General features: G+C 40.3%; 1 protein-coding gene across 1 annotated transcript; it reads right to left on the reverse strand.

The window, feature by feature from the left end:
- Nucleotides 1–6,647: 6,647 nt before the first annotated feature.
- Nucleotides 6,648–8,226, reverse strand: LOC101482818 (granzyme B(G,H)-like). Its single transcript, XM_024798632.2, has 4 exons — nt 7,735–8,226; nt 7,505–7,634; nt 7,055–7,309; nt 6,648–6,953 (listed from the first exon to the last, which is right to left on the reverse strand). Exons 1-4 carry the CDS (start codon nt 7,836–7,838, stop codon nt 6,786–6,788), a joined length of 657 nt encoding a protein of 218 aa, XP_024654400.2. The 5' UTR covers nt 7,839–8,226; the 3' UTR covers nt 6,648–6,785.
- Nucleotides 8,227–15,063: the final 6,837 nt, after the last annotated feature.

A 15,063-nucleotide genomic window follows, 5' to 3' on the forward strand; every position in this document is an offset into this window, starting at 1 on the left:
TCAGGCCACATTCTTGATTTGTTCTTTGTCAAACGAGCCCTTTGTGGCTTATTTATTTACATATTTGACGAGGTAAAAATCACTTTGCTTCTCTTACATTTTCAAATAGAATATAGCAGTGGTTTTTGTTTTTTTTTTATCACACTGTCTGATAGGTAATACATTGTGTGATTGTGTGTCTTTTTAAATTGTGATCATAAAAAACACCACACAATTAATGTGATTGAACATTTCACAGATACATATTTATTGTATTGTATTGTATCTTTATTTCAGACATATACAGAAAAAAACAATATATACACAAGTACACATACTTGCATTTACAAATACGAATATATAAGTAAATACACACACGTATGTGCTCAGAATTATAAACAAGTATTGTATCAAGTCAGTCAGATACTGATTTGGTCAGTTAAGTAAAAGAGGGGGTTGTTAATTGCTGCTTTGGTGTTAATACAATTAACAGGTGCCTCAATGAGAAAATGTTACCATTAATACCGTTACACCAAAATATTTTGCAAGGTTTTGTCTGGAATCACTGTTTAAGCGCTAGTCTGGTTTTCTTCCTATTTTTCTGAAAGGATATTTCTCTGTCAGGGTGAACAAGTTCTCTAGCACTGCTTCTCTAACCTGTGGGGTTCCACAAAGTTCAGTCCTTGGTCTATTGTTATTTTTCTTTTACATGCTACCTTCAGCATTATTCCATTCTTTTGTTTCTTATTTCCATGCCGATGATATTCTGCTGTTTATGTCTTTTAAGCCTTGTCAGCTGGATACACCTTAGTTGATTGTTTATCCGAGATTTGCGGCTGGCTCTCCAATAATTGCTTTGTTTTAAACTCCAATAACACCAAGGTCGTGATAATAGCTGCTCCCGATATACATTCAAGAATCAGTCAAGTGATTACTTTGTTTTGTCCATCCACTGTTCATTATCTTATTGTAAGATTTGACTCCTCTCTTCATTTAAGGAAAATTTCTAAATTGTAAACTATTGTCTCCTCATTTTAACCAGAGGATTACAGTAATCTACAGGGTGGGCCATTTATATGGATACACCGTAATAACATGGGAATGGTTGGTGATGTTAAAGTCCTGTTTGTGGCACATTAGTATACGTGAGGGGGCAAACTCCTCCAGATGGGTGGTGACCATGGTGGCCATTTAGAAGTCACCCCACTGACAGACACATCCACATCCACCACCATCAGCTCATCAGCAGGTTTATCATCATCAGTTTCAGTTTTTCCCCATCCAGCCACCTGACACACTTGGTTTTCTTTTAGGTTTATTTCAGCAGGTTGAAACTTAATTGTTTGTACCCCATGGCCTAGATGAGCCTTCTTGGACAACTGGAGACAAACAACATAAAGTAAAAATACCAGTTTTCATATGATTGCTCTTTTGTTGCAATGTAATTAGAATAATAAGACCGCAAATATGTCATGTGAAGCTGTTGTGAACACCAACATGTAGTTACTTTAATCATCATGATGTCCAACATCTTTATAATTTTCATGGATGGTTTTGTTTTCAATCCTTATTTTTTGATGACTGCTATTCTTGAGATTGTAGTTCCCGAGAACGACGTATGTGAGGTTGCTGAAGGAGTAATCAATGAAAGGAAATCAATACATTTTCTAAATGTGTTTCAGTGACATGAGTCAGAGATTACAGCAGAAGATGTTTGATTACTCACTATTTATCACAGTGTGCAGCAGAGACTGCAAAGTCCTCCTTGATGAGAAATCCTCCACAAACATGTTCACCCTTGTTGTTCTGCACAGAGGCCATGTACTGCATCAGGTTTTTGGGTGCTTTTTCACCATGTATGATGTTACTTCCAAAAGAACAAACTAAAGAAAATCTAGTTAACGCCATATTAAATGATCAGAGAATAATAACAAAACTTTCTTACCGAGCTTTTCCAAGGCATGCCAGAAGATGGAGGAGCAGGTTTTTCTGCAGACCATATTGACACATCTGACACATATTTGTGGAATATCAGTTAACTGCTTACTAATTAACCATCAATTATTTAGTAAGTACTTCAGCAAATGTTATCCAGCCCTATCAAAACAGAAGTAAGATCATTAGCAGATTAAAGCTTTGTTGTGTCAGTGTTTCTTCTCCAGTTGTTGCTCATTGAACAGTCACGTCAAACTTCTATCTTCACAGAAATTAAGTCTGGTTTGCTTTCTGCTAATAACTGCTAATACCAGAATATGGTTTTCAGCCAGTAATGCAATATATATAATTTTACTTCTCACTTTCTTCCAGCAGATGACACCAAGTTGATAATTGGGACTTATTTCATATTATTGCAAGCTTCCTTATATGTAATCAGGCCCAGTGCACCCGAGAGTTTCATACTAATATAGCTGGTGGATTAACTTTTGGAGGTTTGGAGGTTTTGGAGGTTTCCATATAAAAAGATGACCTAATGTGCTTTAGTTTTACAGTGTGTTGCATGCATTCTTAAGCAACATCCAATCTTACAACAGAAAGTAAAATCAGTACACAGCATATAATCAATAAGCAACAGATTGTGGCCAAAAATATCCTTCTCGCCGTCATTTCTATTTTTGTTCACTCAGTTTGGGATTTGTTCATTCCAGGCTTGTTTTCTCTGATCTTTCACACAGCACAGTAAAGAAGTCAAACTGAAGACTTAACACATTTAAGTGATATTATCAAAGTGCAGCTCAGTGCAGCAAACTAGATAAAACACAGAAACCACAGCATTCAGATGAGCTGTCATTATAGTTACTTGAAAAACATTTACGCACATACTCATCTTTCACATCTGTGTTCACATTCAGAACACTTTCACTTATGCTGATGTCTCAGTGACTGTGTGTTTGCACTATTAATCTGACTTCATTTCTGATCTGAACCTGTAGACGGCCTCATAAATATCTTTATAAATGCTGTATTACAGTGTGAGTCCGAAACCTTTATTATGTGGTGATTTTTACACAATATCTTAAACAAACTCATTCTTCAGTTTTCTGCTCTTAATATCATTTGACTTTTGTAATGTTTACACTTTGCTCCTCGTGTTCCTCCATATTTTTAAATCAGGTGACTTCTCTCGGATGTTTTAAACACAGATGTAATTTTATTACAGAAATATCAGTTGGTATTTTGCATGATAATTCGTTTTTTACTCTTACTACTCATCCCAAATTCATTCATAACTTAAATCAAGTTATGAAGCTATTATGTTAAGCCAAACCAGCTATAATATATTATAATAAGCTAGATGATGCTGTTTTATTTGTATTTTTACAGAATTTTTGGGGTATTTTTGGTACCAAGATGCTTAAAGTGGACATAAACCACTACAAGTATTAAGTCTAATTTACACCATGGAGCCCTACTTTAAAAAAACAACAACCCAAAACTGTCATGCGTGAACTCTGTCTGTGAAGCTGGATTTTCAAAATAAGAGTTTAAAGTTTCCGTTTAAAGAGTGTAGCACCATCTTGTGGCAGTACAGAATGTGAAGTCACTGGGTTGGTTGGTTGGTTCTTCACTGTTTGTTAGCTCATATGAATCCACCTGTTGGCCGTAATGTTCAGGCATTTTAAGAATGCGTTTTATGAATGAGGACTGTGTGGAGGAGACAGTGTTTGAGTCATGTTCCTTGTAGGGATGGGAACGGATAAGAATTTAGCAATTCTGATTTCATTATCGATTCTCAATGGTTCCTCTTTGAAAGTCACCACTATCGCCAAACATCATATTACGTTCATGCAAATTAATTACATGTTGTTGGTCACATGTTTGTGCATGTTGGAGATATGTACCCTCTTTGTTGTCAGTCAATATTTAAAAGAATGAATGTATTACACATATTACACAAAGCACTTTTTACAGAAGTATTAGCATTAATGAATTACTAGTAAGAAAAAGTAATTCAATAGTTTCATTACTTTCATGTTAATCTGTAAAATGACCTGAAACACACTGTCTCATAACCATCATGTAACAAAATTAACCCGAGTCTACAGCCCCACACACCAACACAAATCCCTATCCTGATGAGGACACGTATGATCTTTCTTTTAGTATTTAGGTATGAAGACAACACCCACATCACAAAGAGAAGATGAAAGCCAGCACAAAGAGACTTTAAAACAGGGGTGTAAAACTCCAGGCTTCAAGGGCCGGTTTCCTACTGTGATGACAGCGGCTATATGTGCAGGTTGGGCCGTGCGCGTTTCATCACGTGAATAAAGGTTTCTTCAGCCAGAACACGCGAGGGCGTGATATCCCATACTTAATGTTGTACCTCATTCCTCTCGTTCAGGGAACAGAAGTTATAGACATAACTATTTGTTTTTAAGCTGGGGGCTGGGGGCCCCCTGGTGGGTCACAAAGGTATTGCAGGCGAACCGCAGTAATAACCAAATTCCGTCTGAGATTTTTAGAAGTGTGTAGAGTTACATATTTATATAAATGTATTTATTTATATAAAAAGTGAATCAAAATTGGTTATAGGAGGTGGTTAATTTAATTGTTGTTCATTACTCTGACCTAAACTTACTGCACATTAGCTTCTAATATTCACTCTGCAGTGGTAGCCACCTTGCATATGACTGCGTAGCATTAACGATTTATTACTAACAGTCTGTGTTGGTAATGCTGTTTAAAAAAAACACATTTAAGGAAAGACATCACTTTCTCTTATTTTTTGATTAGAAAAAAAAATAAGATTGGGTAGGCCTCGTGCGATTTTCTGCTTTTGAAGAGAGTCTGAGCAGTCTCAGCTTTAGGAAAGGCTTATATACATCATTACCTGGTTGTGAATCTTCCTACTCTGAGGATTACCCATAATCCTTTGGCATTATAAGTCCATGCAGAGGGGCCTTTGAGACAGTAGGTGGTGCCATTGCCCTATTTAACTGTGGGGTTTAACTGTGTTGTATTATGTCCACCTGCACAGATAACACTGGCAGGAAACACCATTGTTCCTCAGGCTTGTGGGTTAATGACAGACACGTACACCACTCTCATTTCAGTCATTCGCCCACCTGCCCATGCACATCCTTTTGTTGCAGGTGTATTTAAGCACACGGAAGCTGAATTGTTTGTGCAGCCTATTTGAACTGGACAACCCTCAGAACCTGCCCAGTGGAGACTGGCAGCCTGAAATTAACCTACATAAGGTGAGTGGAGCTACAACGAAGCAAAAGCCCAAGACAGAGTTCTGCTTTGTCATCAATGCACTTTCGTGACGGTACTTCCTGCAAGCCAATGATGTGACCGACATGAGAGACTGGGTGGCTGCTCTCAACAAGGCCAGCAAGAACAGTGCCTAAGTCTTGCCCTGCACGTGTGAGGCCTGATGTGACCACAGTGTTAAGTGATGCTCACGCCCGCATGGGATCTATCCCCATGCAGTGAAGTTAGTGGGTGATTCTAAATTCACACAGGAGTGTGAAAGGTTGTCTTTCTCTATGTGATAGTCTTGCAATAGACCAGTGATCTCTGGTGACTTTATTTCCTCATCAGTATGTACTCTTTTAATCTTCCTTTTGTCCCAATGACCCTTTATTGAACAGTTTAATTGAAATGACTGAATCAACAAATGTTTCACTCTTGTTGAAATCGAGCTGATAATAAAAAAGATCACAATTGTTACAAAAGGATATGAAATGTCTAATGATATTTTTATTTTTTTATTTCTGGTCACACTTACAGTGCGATCAGAAATTACATTTCAATAATGCAAAAGTAAAACTTAATTAGCTTGTCAGTGGACTGACGGTATTTTGAGATGTCATATAGATGTTGGGCTTATCGGGGTGTTTGCAGTTGTTTTTGTAGTTGAAAGAATCACCACCAACAGTGTTTAACAGAAATGAGGAGCATCATTTGCACAATACACTCCCCGCTCACTTTAAAATACTGTGCATGTGTTGGAATATACATATGCTGCACACAGAACACTACAGATGTACATTTATATGTGTTTCATTTATATTTAAGCGTAGATGACTCTGCAAACTTTGAGAAGACTGTGGTTGGTAATAATCATCTGTTGTTATCTGAAGATGACAATAAAGCAGAGTAGAGTGTATTTACACTGAGTGGGTAATTGGTCCACTGGCTGAAGGGGAAAAACAGTGATTTGTAAATGATTAAACAGCATTAATGAGGATATGATTAAATAACTGCTCATTTTCAAGTGTGTAGATTGTGTGGTATATAATTATTCATTGCAACGTGATGTTTTAAGTATTGCAACGCCAGTTACTTAAAAAATAATAATAGTTGCATTTAAGTAGTGTGTAAGTAATTTTAGGTTGTACCTAAATTTTGAGTACTTGAAAGGAAATACACAAATACTGTAAGTAATTGCTAGTACTGTAGGTCATTTTAATTCATATGTAATTTATTACTTGTAGAAACCTTAAATCATAAGTACAGTGTATTTTCAGGACATGGGTCATATGATCAAGTGGATCAACCTCACTGAACTTCCAGGTATTTAACAGGAAAGGACACATTCTACAAATTTTTGATGGTATTTATTTTTTAATGTAAGTTGGTAAATGAGAACAGTCTTTATCACATTTATATGGGTAGGGTTTTTTTTTTACTGTTTACTGTGTTTTATTGTTATTTTTATTATTTATAATGTTCAAACAAAACAATCATTTAAAAAAAGGAAATCACATATTTAATTCTTTTCATTTTTGACTACACTGACAGAGAATCAGAAATGCTGACATTTCATTAATATACAAGCCAAATTTTCAGTGAAGTTTTTACTCCTCATATTTTCTGGATTTCACAATCCTGTTGATCCACTGAAGGTATTTTGAGATGTCTGTATAGATGTTGGGTTTATTGGGGTAACTGCAGTTTTCTTTATAGTTGAAAGAAACAATGCCAACAGCCAACCCGTCGCACACCAGAGGACCACCAGAATCTCCCTGTGAAGAGGAAGAATGTTAATTTACCAGCTTTTATTCCATTTATTTTTATATATTTGTGATGAAGGAGCCAGTTTACACGGAAAGGACAGAAAACATACCTGACAGAATCCTTTGTCTGTCTCATATCCACCTGCACAGATAACATTGGCAGGAAGACCAGGCCACTGGGGCTCACAGACCTTTCGTTGAATGACAGACACGTCCACCACCCTCAGCTCATCAACAGGTTTACCGTGAGTTTTAGTTGTTCCCCATCCAGCCACCTGACACACTTGGTTTTCTTTTAGGTTTATTTCAGCCTGTGGAAGCTTAATTTTTTCTACGCCATGGCCCAGTTTAACTTTCTCAGACAGCTGGAGACACAAAGTAAAAATAGAAATGTCTGTTTCAGTCCAAATCAATTTTATTTATACAGCGCCCAATCACAACAACAGTTCTCTCAACGTGCTTTAAATTGTGAGGTAAAGACCCTAAAATAATACAAAAAATACAATTAGAATAATAAGACCACAAATATGTATCATGTTAAACTGTGAATATGTCCTTACTTTAATCAGCATGATGTCATCACCCTGTCCAGCATCTTTATAATTTTCATGGATGGTTTTGTTTTTAATCTTTATTTTTTGATGACTGCCATTCTTGAGATTGTGGTTGCCGAGAACGACGTGTGTGAGGCTGATGAAGGAGTAATCAGTTAAAGGAAATCAATACATTTTCTAAATGTGTTTCAGTGACATGAGTCAGAGATTACAGCAGAAGATGTTTGATTACTCACGAGCCATCACAGTGTGCAGCCGACACTACAAAGTCCTCAGTCATGAGAAATCCTCCACAAACACGTTCACCCTTGTTGTTCTGCACAGAGGCCATGTACTGCATCGAGTTCTCTGGGGCTTTTGTACCATGTATGATTTCACTTCCATGTGCTGAAAAGGTCAAATGAAATCAACAAAAATGAAAAAAGTCTAGGGATATTCCAGGTTTGGTGGGCCATGTTGTCTCACATATTATGAGCACAGTTCACAGCAAACTATAGATGAACTGCACTGTGGCCGCTAAAGTGATTCTTTTCCAGATGTGCGCAGTGTGTTGGTGGATTGTGGAGCAGCACCAGCTGAGGAGAGTGTTACCATCTTCTTTTACAGAAGTTGAGGTCCAGAGACAGACACACACGGGTGAGACGCTCAGCACTGAGAGTTTTCAGAGCAGCCACCGTTAACTGGAGCAGTCTTAAACATGAGAGACTATATAGAAAACGTGTCACAGAGCCGAGTGTACAAACCACAAACTTGATCACGGTTATCAGTACAAAAACACATGTAAGAGTGGATTTGGGTTTCAGAAGGCTGCTGGTCGTCTGGTTTAGTTTTCTTCTTTGTCGGCATTTGCTCGTAGAAGAGAGCAACGCAGAAAATATAACGTTTAATCACTTTGAGAACTTTTGTAAATATCATTTTGTGACTCGTAATGAGATCGTTACAGAACAAAAAGGAACCCTGACAGATAAAACTGGCTTTTATCTTCATGTTCAGCTAAAGAGCAAATGCTAATTTAGATGTGAGTGAAATGATTCAATTCAATTCAATTTTATTTATATAGCGCCAAATCACACCAAAAGTCACCTCAAGGCCCTTTATATTCTACAGTAGATACAGAGAAAAACCCAACAATCATATGACCCACTATGAGCAAGCACTTTGGCGACAGTGGGAAGGAAAAACTCCCTTTTAACAGGAAGAAACCTCCAGCAGAACCAGGCTCAGGGAGGGGCGGGGCCATCTGCTGCGACCGGTTGGAGTGAGAGAAGGAAGACAGGATAAAAGACATGCTGTGGAAGAGAGACAGAGGTTAATAACAGACATGATTCAATGCAGAGAGGTCTAATAACACATTGTGAGTGAGAAAGGTGACTGGAAAGGAAAAACTCAATGCATCATGGGAATCCCCAGCAGCCTACGTCTATTGCAGCATAACTAAGGGAGGATCCAGGGTCACCTGGTCCAGCCCTAAATATATGCTTTAGCAAAAAGGAAAGTTTTAAACCTAATCTTGAAAGTAGAGATAGTGTCTGTCTCCCGAATCCAAACTGGAAGCTGGTTCCACAGAAGAGGGGCCTGAAAACTGAAGGCGCTGCCTCCCATTCTACTTTTAAATACTCTAGGAACAACAAGTAGGCCTGCAGAGCAAGAGCAAAGTGCTCTAATAGGCTGATATGGTACTACAAGGTCATTAAGATAAGATGGGGCCTGATTATTTAAGACCTTGTATGTGAGGAGCAGGATTTTGAATTCTTTTTTTTTTTTTTTTTTTTTTTTTGCGCCTGTCCCGTTTGGCTCTTTTGCCATCAGAATTATTGTCTAAAGGCAAAGAAAGATGCCCAACGGATTTACTTTACCAAATTGACCATCCCAGCCTTGCCATAATGGTCCATTTGATTCACCTTTTATTGTTTATTTTATTTTCACTTGCTGAATACGGGACAGACTTGACTGGAGGAAAGAAGGGGAGAAAGAAAGAGGGAAAGAGAAATAGCTGAGAAGAGGGACGGGGGAGAAGGGCAAAAAACAAAAACCAACAGAATGGGCAGAAAAAAAAATGCATCTATCGATCACCTGGATCACCTGTTGAGAAAGAAAAAAGAAAACAAGCAGAAGAGAACAAGAGTAATAGAATAAACAACATCACAATGATATATGGGAATATGACAGTAAATACTAAATATTAAACATTATTGTGCAGCACATAAGATCAACAGAACACAGTGTGCTATGAGGTAGGAGCCAAAAAGGGTGTAGTTTGTGGGTGTGATCACCCGTGTGTACACCTGTGAGCATGGACGCGCTTGTTTTTTTTAAAAAGGTTCCTTCATGTAATGATCTGCTAGAGGGTGTGGGGGGGCCACAGCCCCGTCCTCCAGGGCATAAAGCAGGTATGGAGGAGATCAAAACTCCAGACATCCAGAGGCCCCCAGAACACAAGAGACCAAGGAAGACCAACAGAGGGGCAGCCGCGCCACTGTCCCAGAAAGAGCTGAGGAGAGTCCCAGATGAGGGCTCACTCAGCAGCCGCGGAGCAGAAGCCAGGGGGAGTTGCAGTGACTCGCCCGTGAGCTCCGCCGGCAGCCAGCCGTGCCTGAGTGACCGAGCCCCAGGCCGAGAGGCCGGGGGCACCCCACCTCCGAAGTGGCCCGAGCGAGCCCCATGCTCCAGGCCCCGATAAGCGGCCACCAAGGAGTGAGCCGGTGTGTACCTGGACGCCCATCCCCAGACACAAAGAACCACCAACGCACCGATGTCTGAGGGAGTCCGCCACTGGAAGGGGAAGTGGTGGTGGGGGGAGATAGACCTCCAAACCTTGGAGGGCCTGAGATGTCCCCAGAGAGGTGGCGTCTGATACCCAACCTGACATATAGACACAGACATACAGGCACACACAGACACAAACATCCATTCCCACCCTCATGCTCTCATATGCACTTACTCCACACTCAACCAACGTGGAGACAGACATGAAGAGACGCTGTACACACGATCACACTCCCCAAGCGTACTCTACAAACCGGGTCTAGGTACCCTTTCCCCTGGAGGGGGGAACTGCACCCAGACCCAGGTGGTGTTTCCCTTTTCCCTGCGGTGGGGAGAGGCAGACCGCCCCGACTCCGCAGCAGCAGGGAGGCCCCACACCCCAGACCGCAGTCTGCAGGATTTTGAATTCAATTCTGGATTTAACAGGAAGCCAATGAAGGGAAGCCAAAACAGGAGAAATATGCTCTCTCTTTCTAGTCCCTGTCAGTACTCTTGCTGCAGCATTTTGGATTAGCTGAAGGCTTTTCAGCGAGTTTTTTGGACATCCTGATAATAATGAATTGCAGCAGTCCAGCGAATGATGTGGCTGAAGCTTTTGTAACAACAGCTAAACACAAAAAACACGAAGCTTAACGTTTAAACCTACAGAAGCAGATGTACAAGTACAATAATGCTGTGTGTGTGTGTGTGAGTCTGTGTATGTTTGTAACATAAGATTTTTTTCTATATCACCAGACACTTGTCTTAATTACTTTTGGAAAGACACAAGATACACATTTCTGGGACTATGAAGCTATTTCACACACACACAGACACACCCTTACCCTATAACTGTAACCTAATTGTAACTCTGACACTAAAACCACATTTTGAGTGCCAAAAATGCCTTCAAACTCGTGGGGACCAGGATTTTGTCTCTATAAGGGCTGTTGGTCCACACAAGTATAGTAAACTTTCCAGTTTTCCCCATAAAGATATGTAAACAAGGTCACACACACACACACACACACACACACACACACACACACACACACACACACACACACACACACAATCATTAAAAAGAAGTGTCTGATTATGTAGAGAAAAGCTTATGTTAAACACACATATGATGGTACTTCACATCATATATAGATAGATGTGAAATACCAACATGCTCACTCTCACGGTCTGTTTAAATTCTCAGAAAACTGTATCTGAACCACAGACACCGCTGGTTCTAGATTCGCTGATTCTGGATTCAGATATTCAGACTGAGCTGACAGATAAACACAGTGAGTCTCCGACTGTGAAACACAAACGCTCTCTGAATGAGCCAGAACACAGTAAAGTGTCTCAAGCTGAGCTGGCAGAGCTACACAACATGACCCTAGCACATTTTAAAGGAGCATCATGACTCATCATGACTCTGAGGTCTTAGTAAACTTTGTTAGTAATGTGTTTATTGAAAATGAAGTAATGGAGTAATCTCCAGAGGTGGGAAGTACTATACTTGTGTATTTATATTTATGACAACTTTAAACTCGTACTCTCTACTTTTAATACAAATATCTGGACTTTCTTATGTTTCTAAAGCAGTTTGAACGCAATTGAGGTGAGACATTATTTGGCGTCACTGCACGCCGCCGAACATCAAACATCGACCCATAGAAGACTCTCCTGCTGGTGTGTCATCGTCGGTGCTCATCACAAGTAGAGTGAAGAGCACCAAAGTCCTCGGTGTTCACATCACAGAGGACCTGTCCTGGACCAGCAACACCAAATCAGTGAAAAAAGCCCAGCAGAAACTACACTTCCTGAGACGATTGAAGGTGTGCCTCCCAGAAGCCGTCCTTAACACAGAGGCACCACAGAGAGCGTCCTAACCAGCTGCATCACAGTCTGGTATGGAAACTCCCACACGTCCAACCGCAGAGCCCCTCCAGAGAACTGTGTGTACCGCTGAACACGTTATTGGCAGCTCCCTACCCAGTCTACAGGATATTTACACCTCATGCTGCGTTCTTAAAGCCACTAACATCATGGCTGACCTGCATCATCCCTCCCAGTCTGCAGTATCAGGAGCAGGTCGGCGAGATTGTGAAATCGTTTTTTCCCCCAAGCGGTCCGACTCCTGAACACAACACTGGACTCTCTTCTCTCTTCTCCACATACTTCTTAGACTACATAACACTCTCCCCTCACTCCCAATACTTACACTATTGTGTATTGCACTGTTCCACTCTGTCAGTGTACTATTGTATTTATTTATTCTCATTTGTTTCTATTTCTATTCAAGTACAACACAGTTGTACTTATTTGTAGTTTATCTTTTTTCTGTACAGTTGTGTATGTATGTATGTATATATATATATATATATATATATATATATATATATATATATATATATATATATATATATATATAGCACTTTAAAATGTTCTCAGTCATCCAGGTCATCGTAGTCAAAGGAGCTTGCAAAGAAAAGCGTCTGGACTTCTTTAAGTTGCTTGAAGACGTTTCACCTCTCATCCGAGAAGCTTCTTCAGTTCTAAGGTCAAATGGTGGAGAGTCCCAGATATAAACCTAGTGGGAGTGACCCCCCACAGAGGGACAAAAGGACCCCCTGATGATCCTCTAATCGCCTGAGCCAAGGTGTGAAACTGGGTGTGGGTCCCAATCAGCCAGGGTTTCGGGTGAGCTCATTGTGAAACCTGGCCCCACCTTATCATGCGAATTCCTGAGGTCAGATGGCCCAGGATGTGAGTGGGCGTTAAGGCGTCTGGGGAGGGAACTCAAAACTGGATTATAGATGGCAGACAGTTGGTGTCGTAAACCACCGCCTCTGTTCAAAGATGGTTGCTTACAGTGGATATAGATGGCTTCTTTCACCCCTCTTTCAAACCATCTGTCCTCTCTGTCCAAAATGTGAACATTGGCATCCTCGAAAGAGTGTCCTTTATCCTTAAGATGCAGATGGACTGCTGAGTCTTGTCCTGTGGAGGTGGCTCTTCTGTGTTGTGCCATGCGCTTGTGAAGTGGCTGTTTGGTCTCTCCAATGTAGAGGTCTGGGCATTCCTCGCTGCACTGTACAGCATACACCACATTGTTAAGTCTGTGTTTTGGAGTTTTGTCTTTCGGGTGAACCAGTTTTTGTCTGAGCGTGTTGCTGGGTCTGAAATGCACCGGGATGTCATGCTTGGAGAAAACTCTCCTGAGTTTTTCTGATACACCGGCTACATTGTCATCCCCTATGTAGCACTTTAAAAGCAACACATGGGTGACCAAAGTGCTGTGCAGCAGAAATATACCATATAAGTACCATATAAGTATAATAAATAGAATGAATAGATTACAGTAAAACAAGTGTCAGTTACCCACTGAGTTGAAAGCCAGTGTCTAACATTGAGTTTTTAACCTGAATTTATAGACCACCACTGAAGTAGATTGCCTAATGTGAAGAGGAAGCTCACCCCAAAGCTTCGGGGCCACAACAGTCACACTCAGTCTCCTCTAAGTTTCAGCCGCGATTTAGGGACTGAGAGAAACAGCTGCTTAGCTGACTGGAGTGAAAGAGGGGGGGCATAGGGCTTCAGCAGATTGGACAAGTAAACAGGTGCAAGAGTATTAAAGAGGGATTTAAAATAAATATAGAGAAAGACGGACAGGAGAGAAAGAGGAGAGCTTATATTTAACAGTGAGGTCTGATGAGTGATATGATCCAATCATCTTGCAGTTGCAGTTCTTACCAAGTTGTACGAAGCATGCCAGGACACAGATGAGTAGAAATTTTTGCAGACCGAGCATGATGCCAGCATGTGTTTGTAGGAGTGTTGAGGTGAACTTTTATTGAGCAGTTTGCTTCAGTGGAAAGTACGATTATCATATGTGGTAAATGTGGCTTTCAGCTGCATCCTTTACCCAGTGTAAGACTGAAACTGGTGTTATCATCATGTTCATCAGCTTATCGGTGTGAAACACACTCATCATGTTTAGTCGTCATTATTTTAAGCTCTTATAATAAGAAGTTCCCACCCGTTGATCCTCATAGAGCTGAAACACTGAAAAATTAGCTGCTGAAGATGGAAAGCATGAGAGCTACATGTCATCCTTTTATAAAATCTGAAGCTTCTGCTTCTGCTACTTTACCACACTGCTCTATACGCATATTTACCTACAGGTGTACCTACACAGGTAAATAAATATTGCTTATTTAGTGTCTGCAGTGTTAATCAGAAAGTTTTAAATATTCTTCATTTAAATCTTTAGTAGCTGTATCAGTCTGTGATGGCTGGTTGCCCACGGCTGGTTTTGAAGAAGCTGCAGAGGTTTGCTCTGTTTGCTTTTATATTTGGTGTGACCTTGGGCGTGACCTGATTTTCACCAAGTTAAATCAGCACAAGCTGCTATTGGTTTCTGTCATCACATACAATTTTAACATTGTTAAACAACTATTATTAATTATTAATTACTCTTTGGTGTAGATCATACGGAGCCCCGCAAGGGACATGGGAGAAAAAAAATTACGATGAACTTTTGCGAGATCCCGAGTTTGTTGAATTCCAACAATGGCAACAAAACAAACTCGGGATCTCCCAAAAGTTTTGTGAGATCTCGCAAAACAAACTCGCAAAAGTCCGTCTTTATTTTTTTCCCCTCCCATGTCCCCTGCGGGGCTCCGTAATATTACAACTAAGTAGCTGCCGCCATTGTTGGAATTCAACTTTTGCGAGATCCCGAGTTTGTTTGCGAGATCTCGTTGCAAAAGTAACTCGAGATCTCGCAAAACTTTTGCGACATCTCGCAAAACAAACTCGGG

This window comes from Maylandia zebra, linkage group LG23 (genome assembly GCF_041146795.1).
Source record: "Maylandia zebra isolate NMK-2024a linkage group LG23, Mzebra_GT3a, whole genome shotgun sequence".
In the NCBI taxonomy this organism is placed as follows: domain Eukaryota; kingdom Metazoa; phylum Chordata; class Actinopteri; order Cichliformes; family Cichlidae; genus Maylandia; species Maylandia zebra.